The sequence below is a fragment of the Engraulis encrasicolus genome, chromosome 16 (genome assembly GCF_034702125.1).
Source record: "Engraulis encrasicolus isolate BLACKSEA-1 chromosome 16, IST_EnEncr_1.0, whole genome shotgun sequence".
NCBI lineage: Eukaryota > Metazoa > Chordata > Actinopteri > Clupeiformes > Engraulidae > Engraulis > Engraulis encrasicolus.
In genome coordinates, this window is record NC_085872.1 from 16,284,918 (window position 1) to 16,304,445 (window position 19,528).

The window sequence follows — 19,528 nt, forward strand, 5'->3', positions numbered from 1 at the left end:
AAAGTGGTTGAGGCCCTAAGCGCTCTGCTTACTCTGCTTATGCCTAGCAGCGCCCCTATACAATTACATCGACTGTTTCACCCTTATTGAAATGTTGTCGATGATAATGAAGGCTAGGCCTATGGCAACTTGATGATTATGATGACTGATCGTTATGATAAGTTTTTATTTTCTGTATCACATAAAACTCACGAGACACAACGCCATGACAATGATCATCAAAATAGGCCTACACATTTAAAAAATATATATATCGCATAGACTAAATGTAGGCCTACAATTAAAAAAAAGAAAAAATATTTTGTTCTCCACATTTCATAGACCAGCAACACAGAGCGAGGCTGGGATTGGTCGGAATTACAGTTTTCCCTGTGATAGAGCCTGGTTGTTTGCGTGTGACATCATAACCATAACTTTTCAACATGGCGTCTGAACAAGCGCGTCCAAGGGAACCGCTTGGAAATCAGGGTCGCGTTCCTGCGGGTTTCAGCAATGACAAATATTCTCTGCTGATTATTATCGGAGCGCACCGTCAACAGAGTCTTGTCGAATATGTCATGTTGGAAATTGAACGAGGTGCGTGCATTTTATTTTCCACCGTGTAATTGAACATGGTGTACTGTGATGCTTTAATAGTCGGTCTTTTGGGTTTTAGACTGCATATCGATTGCACTGTTTTCATAGAATATAGCCTGCTATTAAGCGTTCGCAGACTCATCAGACTCCAAATGCGCAAAACATTGTTTACTAATTTTATAGACTAATTCATCGCGCAATATAGTAGATGCTGCTATTGTGTGCTTGGCAGAGGGTGACCATTTTTTTAATGTTGAAATTAAATATAGCCTACGATTCTTCGATTTCCCACGTTATCTCTGTTCTTTAAATACATGTGCTTTCATAAACGCCAGTGTCCTGGTGCAGTGCAGTCGCATGCAGTGGTGTGGATGCTTGAATTGGAAACCTCGAGTTCGACTAATTTTTATTTTGGCCATAAAGCACAAACTGGGTTTCTGCTGCTTCCTTTGTAAAGCATGACAACAAACACATTTCATCACAAGATCCCGTTATGGGCATCAATTATCAATCAGTGGCCTGGCGGTTAGCTGAGGCATTTGCCTCTTCAAGCTACATAGTCAAAGGGTGACGGTCTGACACCGTTCTACTGACGACACCGATTCTTCTGATTACGCGCATGGCTGATGTTTTTCTCGGTTGTTGACTGACAGCTGCAACGGGATGTGGATTTTAGTGACGAAAATGACAATAGGCCTATGTCACACTGGAGACATGAACTATTCTTCTAAAGGGGAGGCATCAAAATATGTTTAGATATGCCAATACCTGTCAAAAGTGTCATACTGCAACAACACTGGCCATATACTTGAAATGTCTTGCATTATCAAACAGTATACTGCAGCATAATGTTGGGAAATGTACATATTATTATCAGCAACATTTGCCATTCCCAAGTTATTGCAATATTTGGCAATAGGTGTGCATTATCAGGTGTGTATTATCACTTCTAGAGATGCTTTGTCTTAAATTTGTACAGAGTACATGTGTGTGTGTGTGTGTGTGTGTGTGTGTGTGTGTGTGTGTGTGTGTGTGTGTGTGTGTGTGTGTGTGTGTGTGTGTGTGTTTCAGTGTAGTGTTACCTTTACCCATTTGACTTCCATGTGGATTATTTTAAGAAGAAGAATTTGACTGGTGTAGAGCAGGAGTTATAGCTGTCCTGACTGACATCGGTCTCCCCTTAAGTAGCCTACAATTTAAAAAAACACACGCCTTAGATTTCACATACAGATGTTGTGTTCTTATTCCTGTGTTCAGGTATCCGCTCTTGGGATATTGACCTGACAGCATGTAACCTGGACGAACACCTCAAACTCTTTGCCTCCCGTCACTCCAACACCGTGTCTACAGATGTCAAAGGTATGGCAAGCACTGCCTGAATTGGACAGTGAAAGAAATGTATGAATTATTAGATATTTTATCTATTCAGAAATGAAGATATGTCCTGAATGTCTGAAAGAATGTCTTATTTTTTCTTTTTCTTTTTTAACCAAAAACAGTGCATACTGCAAGCCCAAACATAAAATATCTAAATGCTCTTTTGTTCAAGAAGTAAGTATGCAAAAGATGATTCAAGAGTGTGGGTATGGCATATGGAACAAAGGGCAGTATTGTTTTCAAGTTGCAGATAGAGTCTCTGCCACTAAACACTGTCTTATTCATCAGCCTGCTGTGCCTTTTGAATTACAGTCTTACTGAAAACAGAAGATATTCTCGAGAACCCCCTGCTGAACATGTGAACACCCATAAACTACCTGATTGATCTGATCTAATCAACCAGTTCCAGCCCTGACCTTGTGCAGAGTGAACGGAAGCCTATCGGTGGCACTTTCCAAATGGTCACCATTGTTCAATAGATTAGCCATACTCTATTCAGGGCAGTTCTTGGTGTCATCTTTAGTAGGCCCTTAATGCACACCGCACCATCTGAGGAACGCTGTGATAGTCATTGAAAGGATAATTACCATAGTACTACTCTACTATGACATAACACAGGGCCTTTAGTGATGCACGACGACTCAGCCATTGCCATTCTGGTAACAACAACATTTTAACTCCATGTTTTAACGGGTTAAGCTGTTACTTTCGGATGTTACATTAGGTTAGTCAAAGGGTTAAAGTTAAACTTTGTATATGGTAGTGGTAGGGCTCAGAGAGGAAGCTTTTACATTTTTGTGTGCTGTGTTAATAGCCTTTCTTTGGGCTGCTACCACTGCACATCCTGTAGAAAGAAAGGAAGGAAGTGTCTGAAACCAATTGTTGGGCAGCCGGATTCTTGGAGCTGAAACACCTCTCTCTCTCTCTCTCTCTCTCTCTCTCTCTCTCTCTCTCTCTCTCTCTCTCTCTCTCTCTCTCCCACCCACACACACACACACACACACACACACACACACACACACACACACACACACACACACACACACACATAGGTGTGCACAGATAGGGATGAGGTGGTCCTAAAGACCTCCCGCTTTGCCTTACTGGACATAAAATGCCCTTTTGAAAGTTCTTTTTTTGACATGGTAATCTACAAATGCTTCAGGATCAAAAGCATGTGACAATAGTGTCCCGTTATCACCCACTGATCAGACGTTCTGTCTTCTGATTGGCCGAGCAGGTGTCCATTATTCCCCGAGAACAGGACACCTATGATGTCATGCAGGCGTGCGTGCATCTAAGCTGCCTCTATTCATAACTTTCTGGGGAACTGCCATTACTAATTCTAAACTGTCGGTTGCTATGGCCAAAACCCAGTCGTTTGTTCTATCGCATTTGGTTGTCAAGTCAAGATCCCAGTCGCTAGTTCTATCGCATATGGTTGTCAAGTCAGTCGCCCCAATGTTATACGCGCATCCTTACACTCGTCCGATATGAGGCGAGTCTGACTTACTCACTAGATTATGCTGCAGTTGGCATGATTCCTACAAATTTTCAGCAATAGATTTAAAAAAAACCCTGAGCAAATCTTGCCGCAATTCTAAGCATCCGCCTCGCCATTCATTTCATCGAAACAGTCACCTCGTCAACCTCTGTTGCCTGCTGCCCTGCCCTGGGAAGCCCCTTTATTTTTATTCATTTTCTGTCTTCCCTTATAGTTATTTGTCCAAAAATACTTAGTTTTTATATAGGCCGAAGTTAGGCTACTCTCAACTGATGGCCTAAAGGATACACCAAAGGAAATCACTGTCTTCTCGTGGGGAGAACACCCATATGAAAGGGTCGAGTTATTAAAAATGTCCCTTATTTTGCGCAAGCCATAGATCAACAAATTAATAAATTATTATTTATATACTGGAAACCAGGTGATAAGTGGAATAATGGCCTTTGAGGTGTCCCGATATCAAGGGAAAAATGGATTTGGCGAAGCGAACGCCGTCGGGCTGTTAGAACGGTTCGCCGCCTCCATTATTTCCCTTGATATCGGGACACCTCGTTGGCCGTTATTCCTTAATATAGCCTCTAAAGAAACAGAATGTTCCACATGCCCCCAACACTCCCATGTTCTGCAACTGCCCTCCAAAATGTCTGTGTACGTACACCACTGCACACGCACACACACACACACCATTCCATAAAAGTATGCAGTATAGATATAAAGACAAAATATGGGCCTGTTTTCAGTACCACAGTGCCCTCTTAAAGTTAAAGTATGCCTGATGTATTGCTGTTTGCCATGATGACAATCGGACCTGCATGCAGACAAGTTTATGATGTTCACAATACAACTGAACAAAAGGCCAATTGACAAATAATTCGCAGAACATTTAAAGCCTCTGTAAAAGCAGTCTGCTAAATTAAAGCAAAATCCCAGATTTTTGCCATAAAAAAATCAAGGATGCAGCTAGAAAAGAAATTTCATTTGTAAATTTAGTTTAGTTTAGTTTATTTAGTTTAGTTCAACAGGGACCATGCACAATACACATTGATTGACACAAAAATGTGTTTGGATATGAGTAATATTTGATGTAGGCCTATTTAGCACTTCTCTCTCTCTCTCTCTCTCTCTCTCTCTCTCTCTCTCTCTCTCTCTCTCTCTCTCTCTCTCTCTCTCTCTCCTTGCATTAGGTCAGAGATCACTGAAATACACTTCAGACATCCTGAACATCCATGTTATTGTTAACCCATCTGAGGAGCTGCTGTACTCAGAAGTAAGGAATGTTTTCTTTAGTCATACTATAATGTACATGCATACTGTAAATTATTTTAAAAAGTTGCAGTCAGCTGCATTTTGTAATTGGAAAATGTGTATATTTTTTTCCCAATTGTGATGACATATTAGGTTCACTGGCTGATATCTGATGGATCTCGCCACAAGTTGCTTGTGTTAACTGGACAGTCGTCAGAGGACTCGGGAGATTTGTTGCTGCACACTGGGCAGTTCTCGCCACATGACTTTGTCCAGATTTTTGCTGATGAAGAGGTAACTTTGCTTCTGAAGTTCGCACTGTAATTGATTGTATAAGTATTATTTGTTTACTGAATGTGTTCAAATATACTGTATGTAAATCTATCTCTTTTACCATTCATAACTAATTATATTTCTACTAGATAAGTCATCTACTGACTACAGCAAGTGAGCTTGGAAAAGCAACTCTGACAGTAAGCTGCCCAAAATCAGGGAAATGGAAGAACTCTATATTGGGAAAACAGACTTTGCAAGACTGCATTGACATCAAAGTCAACCCCCTAATGGTGCTGCCAAAGATGGAGGGCCTCGAGGAGTTCACAGACTGCCTCTCCGAGTCTATGGAGCTCTTGGCTCCGTTTGACCTGCTGGAGCCCCCAAGCACTGTGGGCTTCCTGAAGCTCTGTCGACCTTGCTGCTATGTATTCCCGGGTGGGAGAGGCGACTGTGCCTTCTTTGCTGTGAACGGTTTCAATATCCTGGTCAATGGGGGAGCGGATGCTCGGTCTTGCTTCTGGAAGCTTGTGAGGCACCTAGACCGGGTGGACTCTGTGCTTCTAACGCACGTCGGATTGGACAGTTTACCCGGCATGAATAGCCTTCTGGAGAGGAAAGTGGCCGAGCAGGAGGAGAATGCCACCGAGTTACAGATGAAGGAGAAATGGCTGAAGAATCTCATATCACCAGAGATTGGTGTCGTGTTCCTCAATGCGCCAAACAGGCTGAAAAAGGTACACGGGGAACCTAATGTGCTCAGGAGTAGTGATCAGGTGGCTCTCACCTTACGGTACCTGGAGAAGCTCAAAATCACACCAGAGCCGCTCTTGCGCTCAGCAGGGGCTGCAATCGAACCAGTCATCCTTTTCCAAAAAATGGGAGTAGGATGCTTGGAGCTTTATGTTCTTAACCCAGCAAAACGCTCCAAAGATCTAGACACATTTATGCATCACTGGCCAGAGCACAGCACAAATCCCAAAGGACAAGACATACCACTGACTAGCCTTGTGTCGGTCTGTGCACTGCTGGTCTGGCATCCGGCCAATCCGCACGAGAAGATTATCCGAGTTCTCTTCCCTGGCTCCACACCACAGGGAAAAATTCTGGAAGGCTTAGAGAAAATCAAACACCTCGACTTTCTGAAGCGGCCAGTCGTGTGCCCCAGTGATTTGGAATCATCAAAGAATCCTAAGCGTGCTGAGAGCCAGGACAGCCTGAAGTCCAGCAACAAGGACTCCAGACCAGGAAGCGCACTTGTCAAAGACACTAAAGCACCACGTGGAGATGGAAGAGGTGGAAATCTGAATGACAAGACCAAAGGCTCAAATGAAAATGAGCATAAAGAGCCAAAAGGAGAAGAAAAGCCAAAGTCTGCTGCTGATAGTGGTAGAATGCGGCCGTCCAAACTAGACAAACCCACAGGCACAAGTGGCCCTGCAAAGCCTGAAAATGGATTGAGGAGAACACCAAGTAAGAAGGAATCTGTCTCAGGCAGACCTAAGGTGGATGTAAAGACCGAACCCAGAAAAGATGGAAAGAAGGACTTGAAAAATGATACTGGGAAAAGTAAGAAACTGCTCGGCAAAGACACCAAGAAAGCCTCAATGAATCAATCTGTTGAACCTAACAGGAGCATCAGCCAGGCAGCCAGTGCGAAATCAGATGGAGAAAACCACAGCAAAGATACTGAAATTAAAAAAATAAACCATAAATCCAGCAAAGAGCAACAAAATCAGATCTTGTCCGGCGGCGATACAGACCAATCACCTGTCTCCTCACCAGAAAACCTATCATCAGAGGTGCTAAAACTGAGGGAGGAAGAAGAACGCAATGGAAGAAAAACAGATCAAGGTCAAGCCAATGCTTTGGCTGGAGACATGTCTCAGGAGGTGGAAATGGATAGCTCAGAAAACATCAGATCAAAAGACAGCAAAGCCGTAGCATCTGCTTCCTCCTCTGCAAAACCAAGCAAAACTGAACGCTGTGTTAATCTGGACTTGACCCCAACAGAGTACACTTTACTTGATGGTTTTCTGAAAGAGGACTCATCAAGGAAAAACAGCCCAGATGATGTGTGTGTTACTCCCGAAGAAAAAACTCTCGAGTTGACCTCCCCAAGGTCTGGGCCTAACAGTGCTGGTCATACCCCTTACCACCTGTCTCCTGAGGAGATGTGGTCCTCTAAGAAGAATAACAGTCTTGGGAGCAAGATGTCATGTATGAATTCAGACAGTCAGTCAATGGACTGTAAGAACTCTGATGCAGGTCCCATTAAAAGTAACCAAGAGAGCACCTCAACGTCATCTAAGGACAAACACACAAGTTTTCTGTCCCTGAGTTCTTTCAAAGACATCGGCCCTGACATATCCCCCACAGTGACAACAACCACCCACTCCATGCCGGCTGAAGTCAGCTCCCCACAATCAACAGAAGTGGACGAGTCATTGTCCATGTCGTTTGAGCAGGTTCTTCCACCTGTCAGCGAGTCGAGCAACGAGGATGACCACTCCTACTCTAACGGACATTTTGTGGACCCTGACTTCAAAGTAGGAATGGCCTTACCTTTAAAGAAACCCCATGCCATGAAGAACCAGAATGAAGTTGCAGACGGACGGCCCCCTGCACCACCGCAAGGACTCATATTTGACCCGTCACATGACGTCGACCTTTGTCTAGTGTCCCCTTGTGAATTCAAGCACTTCAAGCCGGTTGGGAATCAGCCGCATCCATTGTCTCCCAGGGTGGCCAACCCCAGCCCTCACGAATTTTCAGATGATAGTGATCATTCTCAGGAGGTAGCTAAGCCAAAGGCACCATCCAATTTGGTTGGCAAGCCTCATCCATGTGCACAGGACACGCCGTTGACCTCTGCGAGCGATTACTTGCCCACTGCGTCAGACTCAGACATGCCACCGGGCACTGAAGACTGCCCATCCATTACAGCTGACGGACTTCTAGACTCTGACGACGAATGTGGCTTGCCACTTCCACCTCAGAGTGCAGGCGACTGTGCGCAACAAAATCACCTCTCCATGAGGATGGTGCATCCACTTCCCCAAGACCCCCCACCTGCGCCTCTGAAAGACCTGCCCCCTCTACCACCACAGCCAGGTGCTTGCATGCCCGACCCTGGCAGAGGGGTCAGGGTTGCAGCAGGGAAGACCAAAAGGTTACCGGCTGGAGCTACTCAGAGGACTGTGTCTGCTGCAGGACCAGGGCAGGGGGGCAAAGGGAAGACGGGGACGTCAAATACATCTGCGGGCAATTTGAGGACCAGCTCTGGGTTGGAGACACAGGCTACCCCCCGTGCGTCAGGTGCCAAAAGTGCTTCACGGCCAACGTCTTCAGGTAACAACCCTTTCAGCAATTTTAATGTGTCTCTTATATTTGTAACATAATTGTTTTATGATTAGTTTTATTTTTAAATGGCAAATGCATGATGTCTTTTTATCTTCCATCATCTGCCTCAAAGGCTATAGCATTGGCAGCAAGATGGGAAATATTGCGGGTCCTGCTATCTATTTGGACCTGGCATATCTACCGTCCAGCCATGCAGCTTCAACCATTGATGTGGAATTCTTCAGCCGATTGCGTTCTTCTTGTTACATCGTCAGCGGGGATGACACTCTAAAGGAGGCCATTTTGAGGCCCATTCTGGATGCAATCCTGGATGGAAAATCTGTCTGGCCTGATGACATACCGGTCAGTTTCCTTTCTTATTGACTGACAAATAAAATATATTAACCTCCAGCTGATATTTTATTTTGATAATCAAGTTTAACTGCTTGGAAGAGAGTTTGTAATTAATTATGAACCATCAAACTGAATGTCCTTGACATTTTATTTTGATAATCAAGTGTAACTATTTGGAGGAGAGTTCTTAATCATGAATCATCAAACTTAATGTCCTTGCATCTGTTCCTTGCATTTTAGGTGACTTTGATACCCACATTTGAATCCCTGACAATTCATGAGTGGTACCAGCAGACCCAGGAGAGACAAAGGAAGTTGGGAGTCACTGTTCTCGGCAGCAACAGCACTGTAGCCATGCAAGAGGAGACTTTCCCTGCTTGCAAAGTAGAGTTCTGATCAGCAGACAAATCTATGAGGGTCACGTGTAATACTTATGTAGAAGTCTGTCTCTCTTGCCCTCTTTCTCAAATTAAACACACACACACACACACACACACACACACACACACACACACACACACACACACACACACACACACACACACACAGTCATACTGTCCTGTATTCCCTTTTAACACTAAACTATATATCTGAGCACTTATGTAATGGTTATGTTTAGAGATGTACAACTGTGCTTGATTGGTTTTCTAAAAAGATAAATCTGTGCAGTTTGAAATGTTTATGGTTGTTGTAACTTAAATTTAAGTGTAAACAGACATGTTTCACCAGAGGGTTGAAAATGCTCTGTTCTAAAAGACTTGTACAGTACAAACACTGCATAACACACACAGCGAATGGTCATTAGGGGAGTGAGAAAGTGCCTGAATAATTTGTATGGAGTGAACTCCAAAGTGATTGTAATAATGAAAATCTCTTGGTAACACTAATGTGCATACAATTAGAAAAAACTCCCACACCCTGACCATTGGGCTGGAGTTTTTTCTAATTGTCTTCTGAGTGACCCATGGGCCATCTCCGATGCACCTGCCAGCTGAGGTGTGCGAGAAAAATCTCTTGGTAACACTAATGTGCATGACTTCATTGTGTTACTCCAAACATCACTGTATAGATATGTTAGAAAGGGGAACGTCTCTGGAACCTGAATGACACAAAAATAGTAACAAATTATTATTTACGTTATTGTTGTAAGGTATTAATCAAATCTATTCAAAAAGAACACATTAAACCAAATGACTTAATTAGATAGCTTGAAATTTAATGATGCTGTGCATATGAACCGGTCCAGTGTTTCTTTGGAAAACTGACCATTAGAAGTATATAAATCTCCCACCTCTAGATTATCTTTTAATCCAATTTAAGATGGTTGTAGGTGGTTTAATCCCAAAATGTGATCATATTTGCTAATCCAGAGTTGGTAAATTAATGCTACTGGGAGGGTTTTGTCTTCAGACTGTTTCATTTTGTGCCTACTTACGTTTGGTTAAAACATTGACAAAATGTCAAGTAAATCCTGTGTATCTGTGAAACTTGTATCTGCACAGTATGACGCAACAGTTATCTTGCTTTTTGTACAATTTGAGAACCCAGGCAGAGTGGTGGTGTTGCATTTTACAATCATTTATCGCATAGTCATTTTTTGAATTAGTCTATGTAAAATGTATTTGAAAAAGAACATTTCTTTTGTACTATTTTTGGGACCATACATTCAATGTAAGGTTTTAAACATGTTTATTATGACACATTATTTGCTATCTGGCACATTTAATGACTTCCCCCATTTCCTCTGTTGAGTGTCTTTTGGCTTTTCGCTGTAGATTTTTCTTTCTTGTGTATCATGCCACATGTGTACTGTCAGCTGGGAGTTTTGCTGCCCTTGCCATTTGTTCCTCAAACTCCATTTCAAGCATTGTGACGTTTTTACTCAGTATTTGAATGTTTCCAGAATAACTTGAACTGATGTATTCTATTAATATGTCGGTAGAATTTATTTAACTCTTACGCACTTTAAAGGCACTGTATAGTTTCTCTTTTTTTGTTCTTAGTTATCAAAGCTTAACGTTGACTGTATGCCATCATGAGTAGATGTTGTAGCTGATTGGTTTCTTTTCCGTTCTACTGTATGTCCCACTGGTTACTGTCTTACATGTAACTTGTAAATCATGTGAATTATATGCACACAGCTATTAAAGAGCCCTGTTGAATTTTCAAAAGTGGATGTTGTGTTTCCCTGAGATTTTGAAAGGCCTATATTAAATTCAAAGACAGTGATGTATACTGTACAAATACAGCGTTTTGGGCCATGCAATCAACAGACTCCCATGGTCAAACAGAGACCACTAACCATGGGAAAGCATCACTGCTTCATCATAAATGTCCCAATCTCCACATGCATAAAATCATTGTTTCTGTGATTATGCAAAACTATTGATGCATTTCATTATTGAGGTCAAAGGTGAAATCACCATCTCACACTGAGAAAGTGTGTCAGTCCAAAACATCTGTGTGGCAATTAAAATGTCAAAAAATGAAAAAGAAAACTGTTGACTGCTTCCTATACTAATGTATTCATTTTCTAAAATCTGACTGCACATTTTTAATACAGTAGTAGGCATCTGTGTGCATAGGTCCCAGGAAGTGGTGCTACAGCCTTTCAACTACATGTAATATGGATGAAAGATACACACATTTATGCGTCCAAATACAGTATGTGGAATAAGACTTGTCCTTATAAGTTACCATAAACTTCTGCAGTTCTGCATATTATTATGGGAGTAGCATAAATGAAAGCGATACTTTGACATACAGTACTGGTGGTTATTCATTGAGATGAAAGTCATGCAGTAGGTGTTAAGTACATTATGGAGTTGATGCGGAAACGTTTGGATCCTTTGGACCATGGGACCTTTGGAATCATATTAGGTTTAGGCAGACAGCAGGCATTGGTTTCGATTCATTGAAAACGGAAGTCAGCCACATAATAGTAGCGGAGCGCAGTAGAAATAACCTAATCGCAGGTTGTGCCCACGACTTTTGCGAAGTCCTTACTGAACTGGACGTATGAAGAGTGCACGGACTTAACATTGCACAAACCAAACAACGAGGTATCATACTCTCAACGCACAGGTAAGTAGGCTTGCGTAAAACCTTAATTGCGAATAATAAGAAAAACAGAAAAGTCATATCACTCGGTAAGCTATTGCATTCATAACAAATTGCACTGGCTATAGGCTTAGAGCTCTAATGTTCAAAAGTGAAGTGAAGTGAAGTGAAGTGAAGCTCGCGTAGCCCAGTGGTTCGCAAACTTTTTCTTCAGGGACCCATGTTTTTACCATTGTAAGCTTGGTGACCCAACCGCGCGAGCCCAACCGTGACCCTCTGTTTGCTGCGAAAACCCATTTTAGTTATTTTATTCCTTTATTCGTCTTTAGTCAAATATATAATAAATGTTTACATTTAGCCTACATTTTGTTGCTTCTATGCATACTTTATTTAAATAAATGCTTTGTCATGTAGCCTACATTCATTACATTCATCACAATAAATAGCTAGTGAAGACTCACCTCTTCCGAGAAAGCTTCCTTGCACTATAACATAACTAACTCTACTCACCTTGTAGTTTTTAGTCTCTTTCCCTGGTCTTAGTCTCTAATAGCCACTGCTATTAACATCTCTTATGTACCTAACATCTTTATGTACCTAATTTGCTTTTAACATCCTTTTTTCTTTACTTAGGCCTATTAAGTAGCCTACTTATTATCCTTTAATTATTTTGCTTTATCACTGTGCTGGACATTGTTGCCAGTGTTGCAACTGTACACTGCGCCTAGATGTCTTGCTTATTATCCAATTTGCCTTGTTACCTTCCTATTATTTAATGTTGCTTCTATTGTGTTGTCAGTGTTGCAACTGTACACTGCACCTTGAGGTCTTTGTTTTCTTTTGCTACTTTTTAATGCATTGTCCTCTTTACTCTTTGTACGACAACGCTATCAGTGCTCCAACTGTACACTGTGCCTTGCCCTGTTCCAGGCCCGGATTAAGGTGGGTCTGGGCCCCGGGGCAAGGAGATTGCAAGCCGCCCCCCCCCCCCCCCCCCCCCCCCCCCCCCCGAGCCCATACCAACCCCCCCGATTTACACCTCCCCCGTTACACCTCTCTATTATGAAACCGAATCCGAAACCCGAAACCGGGGGTGCATATCCCTACCCCCTTGCGCTAACTCTAACCGGCGGGGTTTTGGAAAGGAAAAACGTCCGCACTTTTGGGCGTCCCTAGCGACAAAAAAAAACATTTAACAACTTTCGCAACCTTTTGGTGAATCTGGCTGCTCGTCTTTAAAGTGACAAAAATCATTGTTCTCAACATAACTGTAGCTTTGCGCCGCTGTCAGAAGCATTTCTAACGGTGAATCAGTGCTGCAGATTAGCTCTGATCTGTAAAAATCCGCTAGCACTGTCTTCTTCTACTACAGACATAACCGTCCCCACACGTTTTCTAGAGATTGGCATTGCGTGCATGGTGCTGTGACATCATACGTAATGTCATGATGTCATCTGGTGACTTTAAGCGACTTTTCAGAGAGCCAATTGCGACTTTCTGTGATTTTTAGCAGGACTGAGTCCACTGGAAAATCCATATTGGTTTTTCTCTTACAATGGCTGCCGTTCCTCATGGCCCAGGGATCCTCTGGTTGTCGTCCCCCATGCCCCAGGGGCCCTCTGGTTGCCATACATCATGGCTCAGGGGCCCTCTGGTTGCCATATTCTGTGGCCCAGGGGCCCTCTGGTTTTCGTACTGCATGGCCCAGGGACCATCTGGTTGCCATAACCTGTAGCCCAGGGGCCCTTTGATTGCTGTCCCCCTAGGCGCTCTAGTCGCCGTACCGCATAGCCCAGGGGCCCTTTGATTGCCGTTTCCTGTGGCCCAGGGGCCCTATGGTTGCCATATCCCGTGGCTCAGGGGCCCTTTGATAGCCGTCCCCCGTGGCCCAGGGGCCCTCTGGTTGCCATATCCCGTGGTTCAGGGGCCCTTTGCCATCCCCCGTGGCCCAGGGGCCCTCTGATTGCCGTCCTCCGTGGCCTAGGGGCCCTCTGGTTGCTGTACGACATGGCCCAGGGGCCCTCTGGTTCCTATGTCCTGTGGCCGAGGGCCCTCTGACTGCTGTCACTCCCCCCAGCCCATTTCAGTTAACCCTTATAGACTAAAGAAGTACAACTAAAGAAGATCCTAGAATAGAGGGCTCTATCACAATCAGCATCGACATCGGTATCTGGATTGTTGTTGGGCCCCCCCTGGGCCCCCTGGATCCATGGGCCCCGGGGCGCCAGCCCCACTCACCCGGTCGGTAATACGGCCTTGCCCTGTTCTTGTTTAAATTTGGTCGTATGGTGACCAATGGCGCATATGGTTTCATCAAAGTGTATCATCCACGTACACACCTATACATATACGTGTTCTTTGGTACTATCGGGATATGGAGCAATTAAAGTGAAATGTTTAAGTGAAAGCCCTGGGAAACTCCAACTCTCAATGTCATTGGCCGTTCTCTGCAGCACACAATGATATTGCATTTATGTATCACCCGTGCAAGAGGACAGCCTCAATGGCGCCTCAAGTGGGCAGTGTACCATGCTCACCAAGCGGTATCATGCTCAGGGTACCTTAGTCATGGAGGAGGATGGGGGACAGCACTGGTTAATTACTCCTTCAACCTGGCGGGCACTGTGTAGTAGGATAATGGCCAGGGGTGCATTTCTCAAAACCGAAGTTGCTTACTACATTAGCTACTTCGATGTTTTCAATGCATTTTCCCATTGGCAACTACCGAAGTTGCTAACAACTTCTCTTTTGAGATATTCAACCCAGAGTAGGTATTGCAACTATGCCGCCCATTGAAACGGTGCTGCCTATTGCCAAATGTGATCTTTGCATGCTTTCATGAATGACTTTATTCATTCCCAAAGGGAAATTTAATGCCACATGGCCATCCAACACATAACAGCAGGACAAGACAAACACACAATAATAATAAAAAAAGAATAAATAAGACACAGTCGGTCATAAAAGCATACAAGTGGGAGTGAGTATTCATGAAAAGGTAACATTTGGCATGAATTATGGAAAGAAATGGCTACAAAATAGGCTATTACACAGTGCACCTTAAATATACTGTAGCCTAGAAGAGGCTGTGTACCTGGTTTACATTAGACATATTTGGGTAGGAGGCATCTGTTGATAGGTAGGCCTAGCCTACGTAGGCCTACTATTTAGTGTAAACTGATAAACGTGCCAATGACTATTTACATTTAAAACAGTTAATTTAAAATTGTTGCAATAATCATGCTTTTAGTATTCTATTAGTGTGACATTGATAATCTCCCCTAACCATTTCATTTCATACTTTGTAGATTGCCATTATCAAGGACCACCATGAGTGCTGTCACATCAAGACTAACAAAAGAGCAAGAGAAGAGGATCTGTTCCATGATCGGCCATGCCAGACTCAGCCTGCTATACAAAGCTAGCATCCATGGCTATCCATATACTTCATTTGTATCTAAGTGCACCAGACAAGGTCCTACCTTGACTGTTGCATACAATAACTCAGGCTTTATTTTTGGAGCATACATTAGTAAAGATTATGCACAAACAGGTCAAAATGTCATTGACGAAAAGGCTTTTTTGTTTAGCTTTGATGAAAAGGAGCAGAATCCAAGTGCTTATCGCATCACAAGTCAACCTGGCCAATATGTCTACACTGATGGAAACTCTGGTCCAAATTTTGGATCTTTGGTATTTCTCCACAACAATGCAGCCACTGTGTACAGCAATCCTGGCAATTTTTTCAACTTTGATCCAATAAAGATGCATGGAAATGATTTACAGCTGATTGAATGTGAGGTTTACAGAGTTGAAGGTGAGGAGGATGTTTATTGTTTGTAGTATATTTATAACTGAAATTTATTTTATTAGTTTATTTAGTTTATTGTTAAACCAGTCAGTAATGCATAACATATAGCAACAACATGCATTATATTTTTTCAATTGCCGTGTCTTTCCAGAGGGCAGTGTGCTGCTGCCAAAGCCATGGAGGAGCATCCAGTGGAATCCAGAGTAGGCCTATGTCACTTTATATCGTTAAGAATAACAGACGACTCACCACATCACTTTGTTTACTTTCAGTGGTACTACCATATTTTAGCCAGACCAAGCCCTCCTAGTGATACAACACCAAGTCAGGCCAAGAGCAATGTAAATATCGTTTCTGATCTCCCGAAAAAAAAACGGAACTCCACCCACTTTGTTGGACACCAGTCAACCAGTAGAAAACCTAGGGAGGCAGATCAACCATGCCATTTGGTTAATTGTTATGGTCTTGGTCAGACCAAGTCTCGAAGAGATTTGAAAGTCGATGATAATCAGGCTAACCATGTATTGAAATGTCATTCATAATACAGTTCTTATGGATTTATGGTTAGCAGTGACATTCATGAACACAGTGAGCCCTCTAGTCTACCAGACTGAAACTGCAACTGTTGGTTTGCGTCAGTTCTCCTGTTGTGACTAGTTTAGATGGACAACCAAATGATTGTTGTTTTGTTTCATGAATTGCACATGAATACTTCACACATTTGTTTCAGGAGGAGAAAGGAGCTCATGGACAGCATCATGAAGTGGAGGCCAGGGATCAACTCAGTGAGCCAGGCCCGCCTGCTGCTTGTCGGCCCAGTAGGAGCGGGGAAGTCAAGCTTCTTCAACTCTGTGTGTTCAGTCTTCAAAGGTCATGTGAAAATTCAGGCAAACACGGGCACTGCAGCAACTAGTCTGACCACACAGGTACATAGACACACACTCAAGTCACACATTAATATACTCAACATTTTTGATGCGCTGATGATCTTTACATCAATAAACGGTGTGGGGTAGATTTCAAATTTGCAATTTCAAACTTCTGTGCAATTTCTGATTTCTGTGCAATTTCTGATCGCAATTTCAAACTTCTGTGCTGACCCTGTTATAGATTTTTGACAATTAAGTACACTACACATGACTTGACTTGACATGATTATCTGACCTAACATCTTGGTATTAGTTCCGAGCATACTCCATCAGAGGCTGCGGAGAAAAGCCCCTACCGTTGGTACTCTGTGACACCATGGGAATGGAGGAGAGCCTAAATGCTGGTCTGGATATAGATGACTACACAAGCATCCTGAAGGGAAATGTACCAGACCGTTACCAGGTACTGAGCTTCTTCCTCTTGTTTTCACTGTATTGATAAAGTCAAACCCACAAAGTCTTACTGTAAAAGTGCACTGATGGTGGCCAGAGAAGGTATTGCAGCTATGCTGCTCATTGAAACGCTGCTGCCTCTTGCCAAATTTGATATGTTCATGAATATTTAATAAATAATAAACTTATATTTACTTGTATAACCAAAGTACAGTTTTTACAAGTTTTACAGCTAAAAATGTCTATTTATGGACATTCAAAATGGCAGACATGGATAAGATCCCCCTCCTCATGTATGATAAGTGCAATTTTCCCAGTCATAATGAATACTTAGAATTTGATGCTGGTTGTAAGTATTCATGAAAAAGGTAACATTTGTGAATGGGCAGCATGAATTCTGGAAAGAAAGTGCTGAAAATATTACACAGTGCACCGTTATAGTGTATATTGTCCACCACGACATGTTTTAGCTATGCTCACAGGTATAGAGATGTAGATACGTGTATACTGTATAGACAGTCTATTTTATTGCTGTTTCAGTTCAACCCATCAATGCCCATGCAAGAAACATCTCCCGGATTCCGGAAGTCTGTAGGAGTGAAGGACAAGATCCACTGTGTGGTCTATGTGATTGATGCCTCCAAAGTCAAACTCCTCCCAGACCGGATGATTGAAAAATTTGCTGCATTTCGCAGGAAGGCCAACCTCCTGGGTCAGTGAAACATGGCAACAGAACTTGTCCATAAGCTACATGACTATGTTGGGGCGCTGCCCTGGGCAGTTGCCGTTACCCTTATTTTCCTCCTGGGGATTAATGAAGTTACTCTTACTTACTTGACTAGAGAAACACAGAATTATATATTTTTTAGTCCTGTTGAAATGCTATTCACAGGATAGAAATGTCAGTTTTGTATGCCATTGAAGAGGTTGTGTGCTGATGTTGTTTCCCTTTTGTTGCAGCTATTCCTCAGGTTGTGCTCATGACAAAGGTGGATGAGGCTTGCCCATTGGTCGCAGATGATCTGAAGAATGTTTACTGCAGCAAGAATCTTGAGGGAATGGTGAGGAGGGTTCTCTCTGTTTGTTCAGCTATTACCAGCAACAAATGCCCAAGCCGTCATTGACCTGAATTTGTTTCCCTCATAGTCCGTTTTTTCTGTGTCATTGGCAATAGTTTGAAAACAATTACTGGTTTGGTTTACAACAGTTGTCCATATTTTTCAAACCAGAGGTACAAATACAATTACAAATTGAACTATGGTCTATATAGTGAATATACAATAAATATTGTATTTATTGTCACATACTCTTCCATTCTTTTTGCTGTAGGGGTTTACCTCTCTAGGCTACATGAATTCAATAGTTTAAAACAATGAAAAGTGTTTTGCTCAGTCCCCAAAAAGCAAAAACGGTAGAATGAAATGTAGAACATGTTTAACTGTCATTCTGTTTGGTGCTGGGTTCTTGTATCTAGATGCGTGAGGTTGCTGTGCAGCTGGGACTGTCCATGGCGGCGGTGATCCCAGTGAAAAACTACAGTCAGGAATTTGAGCTTGACCCAATCACAGATATCCTCCTGCTGAACGCTGTCACCCAGATGCTTCGAATGGCAGAGAGCTACTTTGATGACCTCGCTGAGGACGAAGAAAAAACTGACTAGAAGCCATGTGTGGTGGGCAGGGGCGTAGCAGGAACTCATGGGCCCTAGTATATACAATCAGCACCAATGGACACCCCCTCCCCAGCAATATATCTATATAAATCGGACTGTGTGTGGGCCCCCTATATACATGGGGCCCTGGTAACCCCCCTGTACGACACCCACATTAGTGGGGTTATTTCAGTTCATGTTGTTCTGTAGTTCATTGAGATTTCCTGTATCTATCCTCTCACTTATTCTTCTTAAATAATTGTGCATGTAAGATCAGCCTGCAAGATCCACCACATTAGACTCACATTAATGTGCATATTTGGAACTTTTGCATGCAATAATGATAGGTTTGTGCCATATTCAGTGGGCTTTCAATATATCTTCACGGAAACCGATATGTCACACATTTTTGATCAGATGGACACTTTGTCCTTAAAATTGTAAGGTATCAAACACTTACTCTGACTTTGCTAACTCTGAAGGTTTATCAGATGTACCATTCATTCTTAAGTGTTGGAGTAATTTCTCTCTCTTTTTTTTTTTTTGCTTTGTTTTTCCTTTAATTCAAAGCTGTCACAGGTTATTACGTTGGTATGTAATTAGCATGTCAATGATGTTCTTAGTTGTTCCTCAAACACCATTTCAAGCATTGTGTCGTTTTTACTCAGTATTTGAATGTTTCCACCAAAACTTGAACTGATGTATTCTCTTAATATGTCGGTAGAATTTATTTAACTCTTACGCACTTTAAAGACACTGTATAGTTTCACTTTTTTTGTTCTTGGTTATCAAAGATTGACATTGACTGTATGCCATCATGAGTAGATGTTGTAGCTGATTGGTTTCTTTTCCGTTCTACTGTATGTCCCACTGGTTACTGTCTTACATGTAACTTGTAAATCATGTGAATTATATGCACACAGCTATTAAAGAGCCCTCTTGAATTTCAAAAGTGGATGTTGTGTTTCCCTGACCTTTTGAAAGGCCTACTGTATATTAAATTCAAAGACAGT

The 19,528-nt window shown here is 42.5% G+C and overlaps 2 protein-coding genes across 3 annotated transcripts; both read left to right on the forward strand.

Annotated features, from left to right (window-relative positions):
- The first annotated feature begins 422 nt into the window (after nucleotides 1-422).
- map1sb (microtubule-associated protein 1Sb) lies at nucleotides 423-10,821 on the forward strand. The gene is made up of 7 exons (XM_063219907.1): nucleotides 423-576; nucleotides 1,834-1,935; nucleotides 4,642-4,724; nucleotides 4,856-4,996; nucleotides 5,125-8,326; nucleotides 8,451-8,680; nucleotides 8,912-10,821. The coding sequence occupies exons 1-7, from the start codon at nucleotides 423-425 to the stop codon at nucleotides 9,065-9,067; spliced, it is 4,068 nt and encodes a 1,355-aa protein (XP_063075977.1). The 3' UTR covers nucleotides 9,068-10,821.
- An 805-nt stretch (nucleotides 10,822-11,626) lies between these two features.
- Nucleotides 11,627-19,446, forward strand: LOC134465287 (interferon-induced protein 44-like). Of its 2 annotated transcripts, XM_063218882.1 has the most exons (8): nucleotides 11,627-11,755; nucleotides 15,040-15,548; nucleotides 15,694-15,745; nucleotides 16,273-16,468; nucleotides 16,725-16,874; nucleotides 17,405-17,576; nucleotides 17,825-17,925; nucleotides 18,339-19,446. In XM_063218882.1, exons 2-8 carry the CDS (start codon nucleotides 15,062-15,064, stop codon nucleotides 18,522-18,524), a joined length of 1,344 nt encoding a protein of 447 aa, XP_063074952.1. In that variant the 5' UTR covers nucleotides 11,627-11,755; nucleotides 15,040-15,061; the 3' UTR covers nucleotides 18,525-19,446. The 2 variants fall into 2 exon arrangements, with proteins under 2 accessions (XP_063074952.1, XP_063074953.1); XM_063218883.1 differs by lacking the exons at nucleotides 11,627-11,755; nucleotides 15,040-15,548 and having other exon boundaries at nucleotides 15,689-15,745.
- The last annotated feature ends 82 nt before the right edge of the window (nucleotides 19,447-19,528 follow it).